The sequence below is a fragment of the Alosa alosa genome, chromosome 19 (genome assembly GCF_017589495.1).
Source record: "Alosa alosa isolate M-15738 ecotype Scorff River chromosome 19, AALO_Geno_1.1, whole genome shotgun sequence".
NCBI classification, from domain to species: Eukaryota; Metazoa; Chordata; class Actinopteri; order Clupeiformes; family Clupeidae; genus Alosa; species Alosa alosa.
In genome coordinates this window covers 28,579,308-28,592,015 of record NC_063207.1, presented here as the reverse complement: position 1 = coordinate 28,592,015, position 12,708 = coordinate 28,579,308, and the positions used below count along the sequence as shown (strand labels likewise).

Here is a 12,708-nt window from a genome sequence, read left to right as displayed (position 1 = left end):
GGAGATGACTGTTTGGTATGATTACATCGGTCAGTCTCACTCGGTGTATGTGTCTCTGTCCTCTGTGACTCACCCACTCTTTTCTTTATCTTTTCCCTTCTTTCATTTATCTTCTTTTTACTGTTTCCCTCTTTCTCTCATTCCTATCTTCCTTTCACTGTTCCCTTCTTAATTTGTCATGTTTTGTGTGTCTATGTTTGTTTGTGTTTGTTTGTTTGAGTGTGTGTGTGTGATCGCACGCTACGATCGCATGGTAAACCTTACAGCCAAAGAACTGCGCAACGTTTCTGGACAAAGTACATTACACACATAAGACTGTTCAATTGAACTGGTTTACAAATCTGAATGACCACGCAGGTCCTTAGAGATTCCCCAAACACCCCAAGACATTGTAGTTGTTGATGAACTTTCTAAAAGCTTTCTGATTTTGGAAGTAGGTTGTTGCTTTGATACTTACATGGATTTATGTTTTTCTGAGAAAGTGCTAAAATACCAGCAATTAACAAATACTTTAGTGTGTGTGGTTACAGCACAAAACTGATCGTCTTCATTTATGGTAGTCTAGTACATGTTCACAGACTCTTGCAAATTGCTAGACTGAGTTAAAAAGAACTGTAAGCAAATAACCAAATAACGTTCTGTGTCAACAATCATAGGCAGGCTGCATGTTTGGATGCTGTCATCTCTATCCTTAACATACATATTTATTTATTTATTTATTTACTCATGTGGTTGTGACTATTAGGACAGTGTTTGTATAGTCAGGTGAAAAATAACAGGCTCTTTGTGAATATTTGGATGCTGTGTTGTTTTAATAAGTATTGGTCATTCCAAATAAAATAATTAAAGTGTGTGTGTGTGTGTGTGTGTCTCAGTTCTCTGGAGGCTCTGCAGAAAGGAGCATGTGTGAGTCGCTCCCGGGCAGAGGAGATCTATCGCTGTCTGCGCTACTCCAGTGATGTGTCCCTGATGGCCACCCGCTAACGTGGAGAGTGGACCCACAGAACCCCAGCCCACTCCGTGTGTGTGTGTGTGTGACCCCACTGCTAGAGCCGAGGCTCAACTCTGAGTATGTGTACACCTTAACACACCTTAATGGTGTGGGTGCCCTCTTCAGGAAATACACTAAATATCTTTAAAAGGAAGTAACACTAAAGGCTCCCAGAGGTCAGGCCAATGCACACTCAAGTGCTGCTTATTGCTTGTGTTGAGTCTACATACCCTACCCAACCTGAGCTGCTGCTAAATGAATAGTTTGTCTGTGCTCCTCAAAGGATGTGCTCCCAAAAGATGTTGCTCAGTGCTCAGGGTGGACATCACAGAATCAAAGACTCCATTTGGGAACACAATTTGTGCTCCATCCTCAGGGACAGACTGTCATTTCTGTGTATATGTTCTGTGTAAATGTGTGCACGTGTGTGTGTACCCCAGAGGTTCTGCTCAATACCCACTTGGTGCACCCCAACCCCAAGCGATACTCTGTATTTACTGAATTTTCCTGAGCTCAAAGCATCTACATCAGAGTGCCTCTGGTGGTTAATATCAGATTGTGAGCCATTTGGAAATGAGTATGCCTTCGATAATAACCCATCATGAAACAAAAGAAGTCCAAAAACAAAAGAAGCCCGGCATTCGGTTTTAGACCCAGTTCTCTAATCTATTGCTGGACACCAGATATTTGGACAATTAGGCATGTTTTAACATTTACCTGTGGTGTGTTCCAACAGTATCATTGTTAATTCTGCATTTTCTGGCTGCTTTCTGTGTTTGCTTCAGATGTTTCGCAGAAAGATAAACTAATCTCAGGGAACACATAGTTTGCAACCAAAACAATCACTTCATTCTTTGGGGAACTCTTTGGCAGTCAGCATAGCCTGTATAAATAACATTGACATTTTCTTAATCTGGAATGCATGCAAACAGACTTATTCTGCAAGAGAAAGAATAGGACACTCATATGACCAGTATTTGGTTAAACAGCTGCTTCTGGAGCCTTAATCATACGCACTTTATGCTATTTACCTGACATTGAAGAAGCAGCCGAAACTAACACTTGAAAATAGTGGCTTTTTGCAAATATTGTTATATTACCCTTGGCGTTGTGTGAATAATGTTAAAAAATGACCATAGGCTACGTATGTGCAGCTGTATGCTGGAAATAAGATGTTTCAGAGTTTTGCTTTTATACAGACATGAATGATTATCCAGTGGGTTCTGTCTGGTTTGTTATTAATACGTTATTTTTCTAGTCATGCTTTTGTACAATTTACACAAAATAATAAATATGCAAAATCCTTTATAAACATCCAATCCCTGCGGTTGTAATTATTTCTGGTATACCTTCTTGTAGTACACAATTTTGATAAGCTGATGATGTTGACCAAATATTTGAATCTCAGATGTGCATAGAAATCAAAAATTGGTCACACTCCAAAAGGAAGGGGAAAAAATCTCAAATGTGAAAGAAAGTATTGTCAATGCAATGAATATTAGTTCTCAACAATTCCACCAGGGGGCAGACATGTCAGACTCAAACAGACTGAGAAACAGACCCTCCTCATTACATGACGAGGCTGTATTAAGGGCTTCTCTCTATTGCCAGTCATGCAAGCCAGTGAAATGGAAAAGATAATAACATAAGGTAAGTATTAGTAATTGTTACACATTAAAATGTATATGCACTGTATGCAGTACCAAAAAAAAAAAACATTCAAGAACGTAGTGATTCCAAGATTCAAGATCAACTTAATACAAGATTGCTTTAGATAGCATAAGACACCATAATTTCCCTTCGGGGATGAATCAAGTAATCTATCTATCTATCATAAGTGCATCTCTAAATTGTGCTGTTCCACTACAATTAAAGGCGCAGTCAGGGATTTTACACAATTTCAAGCCCATAACATTTTTTGTCACATTCAGTAATTACACTGTTAAAAAAAGTCTCTGTAGGCAGCCCAGGCCCCGAAAACTGGAAACAAACGAAGTTGGAGCAGCCTTCCCCCAAACAAAAACAAAACCCTGCATGGGGTTTCTCTGGGAATAATGAAAGTAGGGGTGAGCTACCTCTCTGGTGTGTTTAGTTTGGTCCTTGGTTAAAATATAATGTATGGAGTTTTTTGCACAAAAGTGTCTGCTAATGAATGTTAACAAACACAAACGCCACTTCCTGTGAAATCCCTGACTGTGCCTTTAACAAAAATAGGTATGCAGACATGACATCAACAAAAACCCTTAGACCACATGAGGGCGCTCTTTTACCACCAATACTATCTAGACATCATCAGCATCTCTGCTGCTGTTCTGCACAGGCAACTAAACACAATCAAGTTTACTGTGTAAAGGTTGCATTAAGGTACAATGTAACGCAGTATTACCGTCAGACGTCTATACAGCTCTAACTGTTGGGGTGACAGAAAACATTCTTCATTTGTAATGGTAAATATCTATCTATCTATGAAGTGCCATTTAGTTTAGTTACTACCCATTTAGTTTTTACTAGATTATAAAAAAAAAAGCATAGGATGTTTTACACTAGTTCACTGGAAATGGCTGCATAACATACTTGTAATAACAGATCAATGAAAGTACATTTTTAATATGCTTTATTCAGCCTTTGTTTTACAACAGATTGGTATGATACAAGTGGACTACTAATGCCCTACTAAAGGCAGAAATAAAGATTAAAAAGAATATATAGTTGCTTGCGGATTTGGCCTTCCTTGCAAATGTTCCTTTACACAGTCTTACCCCTGACCTTGATGTAACACATACAAAACCAAGTAGTGCTATATAAATAACCGCTTTATACGAACAATCTTCTGTCATCAAGAATTTTTCATGTCAATTATGACCGCATCACAATAAATTAATGTGGAACAACCAAAATGTTCAAATACAAAAGAAATGTACTATTGTTTACACAATCGTGTGAGCAGCATTTGACTGTCAGATGGAAGTGTTGTTGGTTTAAGGTGCTGAATTGATTGTTTTAAGATTATTTTCATAAAACAAATGCAGAATGTTCTGAGCATGATGACGTGAATACAATTGTATTTACAGTAACTAATCAGTTTGACCTCAGTTTCTATGGTAACAGATCTTTGAATAATCTTGTAAGAGTCTGCAGTACTTTGCCATTCTAGTCAGTAATGCAGTTCATCACACTGGGCTAATTTCGTCAAACGTTCAATCTCTAAATTATCCACGCTTACCAAAACACTATGTATTTTGACACATAACTTAAATGATTGACATCAAGTGCTCCCTTGTGATTTCCAGTAATTGCACTACAGTGATTGACACATCTGAAAGTCAAAAATCATAGAAAAAAGTGCAGTTGTTGACTTCAAACAGCAGACCACACCCAACTGTGGAATGTGACAGCAAATTCCAGTGGGGGGGGAATTGAATTAGAAAGAAAGAAAAAACAGAGAGGGAACTTCTGGGCTATCAGGGTTAAGTCCAGAAAATTACTTAAAATCCTTAGGATTCCATAGTAAACAAGAAAATAGGAAAGCTTTAGTTGTGTTCTCATGTGTGGAGGAAAGGCACCTACGTGCACATACTAAAGAGTTTAAATGTTACTCTATGAAAATAAATGTTCTTCTCATAAAACAAAAAACATGCAACAGTTATATATCTGACATTTGGAAATATCCAAATCACACACCTAGTAACTCATAAGAAATCCTTAAAAGAAGTGTTTACTAAATATTCTAAAAATGTTCACAGATTAACACATTTTCCATCATTCATTTCAATAATCCACTTTCACATGAACCAAGGACAGTGCCTCAGCCTACCTGTTGACTACATACATGTCCAATATGTACTTTACTCACTAAAGCCCAGTGGTGCTCCACTTATTACTTCCCTTTCTCTTTCCTGTGATTTAAAGTGACTTCAAAACATTCTGTTGATCTTGTTGACAACCCACATAATACTGTAACTCAACCATTATAAAAGAAAACAAATGACAGGCTGAACTTAAAGATTGAATTGGGGAGGAAATAATAATAAAAAAAGTAATTCTGAAATAAAAGAAAAAAGGGACACTTTTGTATTTACATGCAGACTTCACCTGCAGACATAAAAACATCCATGTAACCTCTCTAAGGTCCCCCATCTGTCCACCATCACTCAAGGACTGTAACACACTCTAGAGGGTGCTCTAGAGCACGCGCGCACACACACTCACACATAGTCTCACAGGCTGGTGGGCTGAACCTGCTGTTGTTGAAGGGCCTGGGGCGGCACCTCACAGTTGGCGCCCCCATCGTCACGCATGTACATGAGAAACAGAGTCACAGTGGCAAAAGTGGCAGCGTTGACGGGGAAGGCGCGAAGCAGGGTGGAGGTGAGGCCCCGTGTGAACGCCCTCCAGCCCTCCCGCGCCCAGCTCTGGCGCACACAGTCCGCGATCCCGCTGTAGCGGTGCACACCACCCACGCCGTCGGCCTGCAGCCGGGACTTGATGACGTCCACAGGGTAGGTGGAGAGCCAGGAGAAGATGCCCGACATGCCGCCAGCGAATAGCAGCTTGGGGATCATGTAGCTGTCCTCAGGCTCACAGCCCAGGTGCCGCGTCATAGTGTCGTACGCTAAGAAGTAGAGCCCGAAGGCCGGCGTTTCGCGGATCACTGTCGTCAGCATACCCCGGTTGATCCCGCGAAAGCCTTCCTTCCGGTAGATGCGTACCAGGCAGTCCAGGGAGTTCTTGTAGAGTTTCCGTGCCGATTTCTTATTCTCGCCCGTGCCCTGTGTCTGCATGCGTGTCTTTGCCAGTTCCATGGGGCAACAGATCACGCACTGGATGGCCCCTGCCGCTGCACCTGCCAGGAACTGGTTGAGGGGTGTGTCGTGGCCCAGCCGGCGCATGGCGTTGCCCTGGACACCAAACACAATGGCGTTGATAAAGGCCAGCCCCATCATTGGTGAGCCGATCCCTTTGTACAGGCCAAAGACCTGTGAGGACACATAAACAATTAAAACAGGGACAACGGCTGAAGTCAACGGCAGCCCAATGCTGAGATTTGCATAATATTTAACTTTCTGAAGAAGTACAGTATATTTTCTACTTCTAAAACAAACCAAAAAGGACAGTTTCAGGGGACAGCCCTGGCTACAGTATCTTTGATGTGAAATACTGCAGAAGATACAGTGTTTCTGATATCCCTGCTGCCGTATTTAGCTTTTTACCACTGTCACTGATGACCCTGTTCACCGATGTCACCCAACCTCTATGACTCTTACTGAAGCTTGTCTGAAAGTAGCACTGCGCTATGCTGACCCCTGTGTTGCCAAGCCAAGAGGTAATGGGACACCTCTGAATGGTGGTCCAACACCAGTGCACACCCAATGCGGTCAAATGTTAATGCAGAGTACAACGTGGTGTTCACCCTTTTGGATGAGAACATACCTCGTGCTCTGGCCAGTTTGTTCCTTGTGGGCTTAATGGCAGTCAGTGAACACAAAACATGCAGCAGTTGTGTAGCACAAAAATACTAAAACTACACTTCTGCTGCTAATAGTTAGCCAATTGCATTAGTTAAAGCAACACCAAAGAACTTTTCCTCTGTCAAACGCACTATTTGTTTATCCAGCACCGGCTTTGCAAATAACAATGTCCACAGACAAGGTAGAATATGTTGCATGACTTTATGAAAGTACAATGTATTGCGACTTCAGATGCAAGTCAAATTTGTAGTTTCTTATGTCTCATTCCATCAACTACAGATCCGTTATCCGATCTGGCAAACTTACATAGTGCGGTTATAGCTGATAGAGGGCCGCAAAGCGAATGCTGAAGTGCTGTTCACCCTGTTACGAGTTGATGAACCACTGAAACGATTTTGGAAACATTATTTTAGGGTACAAAACACTTTTTTGTGTTGCTTTAAAATTGCGATTTCGATTAAAAACCAATTAATTGTGCAGCCCTAAACAGAATATCCATAACTATTCATGCTATACCAACTGATATAATAGTGTGAACCCAGATGAATCTGAACCTGCAGGTCCATCTGGAGACCCTTCATTTAAGATGATTTCAGAATCACCAAATAACCCAGGAATCACTTCATAACCGAATATTAACGCTTATCTGGCATGGGGCAGGCTTTACATGATGGCAGACAAAAGAGTACAGTTAGCAGTGCTGTTTAGCACAACTAATGGCTGCACTGATGTAAAACTATATGGACGTGTATTTAATTTGGAATTGAATAAGCAACTGTATTTAAAACTTTTGTTTACAAGATGTGTTTGCTGTACCTCTGAAAAGCTTTGTTAAGAGTTCAATGTACCAATTTCAGTTTCATTTCAGTGCTGGTTACATACATTGGAAACCGGAAGTTAATGAAAGGTCCCCAGGCCCATTCTCAATCTAAACTGTCTGATGGAGCGGATTAATCAATTTTGGTATATAAAATGACAGAAAATTGTGTAAAAATGTCAAGAAGTGATTCTCAAAGCCCGACATGACATCCTCAAATGCCTCGTTTTGTCCGCATGCCAAATATATTCATTTTATTGTCATAGATCAGCAAGTAAAGCAGATAATTCAACTTTAAAAGGCTTTTCTGACAAATTAATTCATTTGGCAATTAAGTAGTCTACAAATTCAGTATACGGGGTTCCTACACATTTTCCATTTCAAAATTCCATACTTTTTCCATACTCAAATGTTCAAACTTCTCTGTAGATTTTTCTGACCGCATTCTAGATATTGTCAATGGAGTGTTCTACTAGCATTGTGAAGAGCTGTATAATAATGTTTATTATTAACTTGTTAGCCCTCAGAAAACACTTGCCCAATGTTGGATACTTTTCGATGGGGAAGTGCTGTGTTGGAAGGTGCACTTACATTTGATACAGCATACTACATATGTTGGAGACTAGTGCACTGCTGGCAAAGGCCTCAGAAATCACCGTAAACAGTATTATTTGTTTATCAGATAATGCAGTATCCATGTCTTGGTAACTTTTACAAAATCAAAAAAGTCTACCAGTGTTTTAGCCGAAAATAGCAGAGCTAGGTATAGGGCACGTGCATAGAACTGGGGTTTTCGATTTGGTTTTGGTACCAGGGTCCCCTTGTGGGAGATTTTTTTCTGAGGACCCCCATTCAATTGTATCTTGATGATGTGGACTGACATCTTAAGCTACACAACAGTAGGAATGGTTTATTATGACCTGAGTGAAGTGATTAGTACTGTAGATGCAATAGTCTGGAAACACAAATATTTCTCCATACCCTTGTTTCTTTTTTCCATACTTATCCAGACCTGGAAATTACTAAAATCAAATTCCATACTTTTCCAGATTTTCCATACTGCGTAGGAACCCTGAGTATATCTGAATAAGCCCCAGGTGAAGCTAGAGAATGTAGCATTCTACAGCCCATTCCATGTTTTACATCACCATCAATGGAATATTCCATTTGTTCAAGGCTAATAAGCAATTTGGTCATCATCCTACACCCTATTCTTCTCATGAGGCAAGTGCATCAACAATTTAAGAGCTGCCTTTGTCCTTCAATCAGTTCGGGCATGATGTGAAAGTTCTACTCACCGTCTCTTGACGCACAATGGACTGGAAGCAGTGGTATGTTCCACGGTACAGAGGCTTGTCCACACTTTGAACCTGCAACCTGACCTATAATAATAAAACACACTCTTAGAATCTATGTCCAAGTTTATTTAACTTTAAATTAACTGTGCTTAATTATTAAATTTTATAGACAACATAACTCAAATGCAGTTTAGTATTTGAAACAGCCAGATAAGAACAGGCTTTCAGCAATGGGTAAAATGGGAGGGTACAATTCTACTTCACCAAACATTGAGTTAAAGTAAAGAGAATATTTTTTTTTTATTTCTCGCTGTTTAAGGTCACAAATCACAAATCTCAAAACACTGGGGGAAACAGAGGAATTGACCTTGACCGTACTTACTAGGTCACACATCCGTGCAGAGCTTGTATATCCCTCACCCTCATCTACAACAAACGACACTTGTGCTGTTAAATACTTCCCCCTTAACAGGGGTCAGAGCATCGATGCAAATGCTGGAGATCAGGAGATCACGGAGCTTTGGCCCTTAGGGCCTCGGCCCTGTAATGCTTCTCCACATGCAGACCTTCCATGGCTAGGTACAGAAACTCATGTCAGAGAGAGACCTAAAACTATCACCACAGAAGAGTAACTGCCCAACTAACAAAGGAAAACTAAAAGTTTTTTTGAAGGGAGGGGGGAGAAATAATCTTAGTTACTTTCAGAATGCTTGAAATAAAAAGGTTGAGAAGAAAACCCGTTTTGAAAAATGTAAATTGAAAGTCACATACTTCAAAAAATAAATGCACTGATATATTGTCACATTGGGAATCCCACCAAATCATGAGTCAAATCAAATAACCAAAAAAACAATAGTTATTCAAAATTAAATTACCAGGTATTTGGATGTGGCATCTTGTATACAGGGGGATCCTAGAGTCAACAGAACATATTCAAAAATACAGACTCCTAAAATATGTTCATTAAAATGCACAACACTATTAGAGCTTTCAGAACGCAATCATGGGAGCCTTCTATACTTCTCCACTGACTTGGAGCGGAGTGCTTCAGTAACATTGCTCTGAAAACCCATTGATTTCCCCTCAACCTATTATGATATTTTGGACTGGGTGCATTGGTGGTTTAATGCTGCAGCATGCAAAAACAAAGAGGTGTCAGAAAGACTGCAGCACAATAAAAGTTGGGTTATAATCAGGTCAAGTAGTCAGGTGCACAACCTGCCCAGAGCCTTGCAAGAGAAGCTGTGTGAGTGCTAACAACTTCCACTGTCATGCAAGCTCTCAATGGCGATTTGCAACAGCTAGCCAACAAGCTGGAACCAAGTAAATAAAGGCAGGTAGGCAAAGAGTGTGAGCAAGTTGTAGCAGAGGATGAGAGTAAAAAGTTTAGCATCACTGTACATGGTAGAGCTCCTTGTTCTTGCATTCTGCAGCTCTGATGTCATCAACATACCAAAGAAAAAATACATAACAGCAAGCAGGTCTTTGCATGCACTGCTCACAGGCTCTCTCTGAAATGGTCTAACATACCACCGACTGTAACGGCAAATACCAGCCATAGGTTCAATGTAACCACAGAGAAGTGCTAAACCACCCAGTGAAAGGGGGCCCTTAGCTAGTTTTCCAGGAAACTACCACCCACAGAGTTGCTGCTGGCTCTTAAATGGGTCTGATCTGGCCATGATCTGCCCAGATCCATTTGAGATGGCAGCAGAGATCACTGTGCAGTTTTTTTTTTTGTCACTGACTAAAATAAGTCTCATGAAAAAAACAACTATTGATAGGTAAAACATAGTGCCAATGTTTGATAAACATGTGCATAATTATATCAGTTGCATTTTTGCTCTTGTATACACCAAAGGGACCAAAATCAGTCTCTCAACAAAATACATCACTGTGCATTGAAACATTAAAATGCTCAAATGAAACATGAAAACCCACCTTTACAGTATCAAATGGATGTCCCACCAACACACCAGCAGCACCTGAAAAAGAAAATTGCTCTGTTATTGCAAATGGGAATAACTGCACCTGGACAAACTTTAAAGCAAGGGGCCTAGGCCCAAGATAACAGGCAACAACCTTAGCCTACAGAGGAATTTAGATATCTGTATCGGTCATATTATAACTGGTATGACCATAAACATTGACACTGTAATAATGTAATAATACCTATTAAGCCCACTGACTCAAGAAAGATCAGATAGAATACTACTGGAGACTGAAGTCTAAGCATACAAAATGTGTTGCAATATTGTTTGAAGAATGAGGCAAGCCCCCGTGTAGCCTCTACCTGCAGTGGAAGTCCTTGACCCTGCTAAATGAGAACTGCTGACATGATCCCAGCTGCGTCACTAAAGAAATGTGGCAACCCCGAGAGGACTGATCAGGTGAGGTCAACCAACAAGTTCACTGTGAGCAAACTCTTTGCGCAAACTATATGTGTTTTTAGAAGGTATCTGAATTAAAGATTTACCAAGGACATCATAGTAGAGAATAAAGTGCACCAAATCTTGCTATCTTACTTTATTCCTTTAAAAAAAGAGACATGGATCGGACAAAACACTGTATGCCGTGACTGTGGTAAAAACAAGATAAGGATTAAGAATTCCACAAATTCGGCGGAAAAAAAATATTGGACACGGAGATTACCGAGAAACTCTAGCAACGCAGCACTCTGGGCAAGAAACGATGCAAAGATAGCATTTTTGGTAGTCTATGCTTGTGCCTGGGTTTTATTTTTTATATGCATTTGAATGTCTGAAAGTGAATACGATATTTGCATGACAGATTGCCACAGAACGGGCTTTGAACCATCTCCCTATGTTCAATTAGCATCATAATATATTTCTGGGTGAAATGAGGCAGATTGATATGCCAGTAATTTTCCATTCCAACGTTATAAAGAAACGTTTATTTAATTCCTATTACTTGTCCTCCAAATTGACGGACAAACAACTAAGTACACACTAATAAACTAGAATCACATATTTATGAAGCACAATCATTTCCAACGTCCACGTGGATATTGGATAATAATGACGCCTATCAACTAGCCTAGTGTTTAATGTTAAGATGGCCTACAATCTAGATTTGCGCATCGATTCTATAATTTCATCGTAAATTACATATCACGTTAATGTTAATGGTCGAATGTATTTGTTCAAGTTGAGAAATTAGCTCAACTTGCCATTTAGCAAATCTAGCTTCCTGACTAAGGGGCAGGTGAAGCGCGATTTAGCCATTCATCTCAAACCGACTAATGTTAGATAGGTAGCCGAACTAAAAGGTAAAAAGGCTCAGTTAACATTAAACCTTAACTTACCCCCAATACAGCCTGCAACAAAGTCTAGAGCCATTCCTTCTTAGAATGAATAGTTTCTGAAGTTTTCGTCCGTCCAATCAAAGTTCTTCTCGAGGTTGATGAAACCCGACTCGTTGCTTCACACTTACTAGCTGAATTAGCTAGCAGTAAAATCACACTGTTGTGTCTCTTTACGACTGTAGGGCCTATATGACTCTGTATACTGTGCAAACCTGCAGTTCCAGTGCCCGTTGACAACCTAACCAACGTGTCCTGTGAGCTGGGCAGCCACAACCTAAGGTCGCTTGATCTATTTTGGTGACGAGACAAGCTTGCGGGAGGAGGCTACTTTTGCCTTTTTGAGGAAGCAAATGGTCCAATCGCTACTCTGTATCGGGGACAACTCCCTTGGCTAGTCAGCCATTCCCAATACTTTTACCGGCTTCCGCGTAAATGAAATGTTACTGTAATGAAATGAAATGAAATGTAACTGTCCATTCAATTGTTGACAATGGACTCTTTGCAAATGTAACTTTTTGAATATGACTTAAGTTATTCACTGCTAATCCAGATTACTCACATTATCAGACCAGTCATCAAAATGACTAGATTCGGGTGACCAAAGCGTTTCGTTCCAAAAGTACCGTCATGCAAAAATACATGAGTTGGCGGTAGAGTAGCCTAGGCTATAGAAACGTTTAATGAGCGATATTTTATGTAGTGAAGTAGGCATGTAGGGCAACGATTTATTCAGGCAATCCAAAATGTTCTGTTTGCACTAAGGTATACCGGGCTAGAATTCACCACGGTCCCGACTATTTTTTTACAGT

At 40.2% G+C, this 12,708-nt stretch overlaps 2 protein-coding genes across 10 annotated transcripts in view; one reads left to right on the top strand and one right to left on the bottom strand.

Moving 5' to 3' along the window:
* fancm (FA complementation group M) overlaps nt 1-2,305 on the top strand; it is a 62,546-nt gene extending 60,241 nt beyond the window's left edge. For all 4 annotated transcript variants that reach the window (XM_048228618.1, XM_048228619.1, XM_048228620.1 and 1 more), the window contains exon 23: nt 876-2,305. In XM_048228618.1, the coding sequence (XP_048084575.1) occupies nt 876-984 (109 nt within the window). In that variant the 3' untranslated portion in view covers nt 985-2,305. The remainder of the gene's footprint in view (nt 1-875) is intronic.
* Nucleotides 2,306-3,588: 1,283 nt separating this feature from the next.
* Nucleotides 3,589-12,576, bottom strand: LOC125284112 (mitochondrial basic amino acids transporter). Of its 6 annotated transcripts, none has more exons than XM_048227875.1 (6): nt 11,900-12,292; nt 10,516-10,559; nt 9,450-9,487; nt 8,957-9,149; nt 8,575-8,658; nt 3,589-5,967 (listed from the first exon to the last, which is right to left on the bottom strand). In XM_048227875.1, the coding sequence occupies exons 4-6, from the start codon at nt 8,966-8,968 to the stop codon at nt 5,209-5,211; spliced, it is 855 nt and encodes a 284-aa protein (XP_048083832.1). In that variant the 5' UTR covers nt 8,969-9,149; nt 9,450-9,487; nt 10,516-10,559; nt 11,900-12,292; the 3' UTR covers nt 3,589-5,208. The 6 variants fall into 6 exon arrangements, with proteins under 6 accessions (XP_048083832.1, XP_048083834.1, XP_048083835.1 ...); XM_048227877.1 differs by having other exon boundaries at nt 8,957-9,000; XM_048227878.1 differs by lacking the exons at nt 9,450-9,487; nt 11,900-12,292 and adding an exon at nt 12,459-12,576 and having other exon boundaries at nt 8,957-9,000.
* Nucleotides 12,577-12,708: the final 132 nt, after the last annotated feature.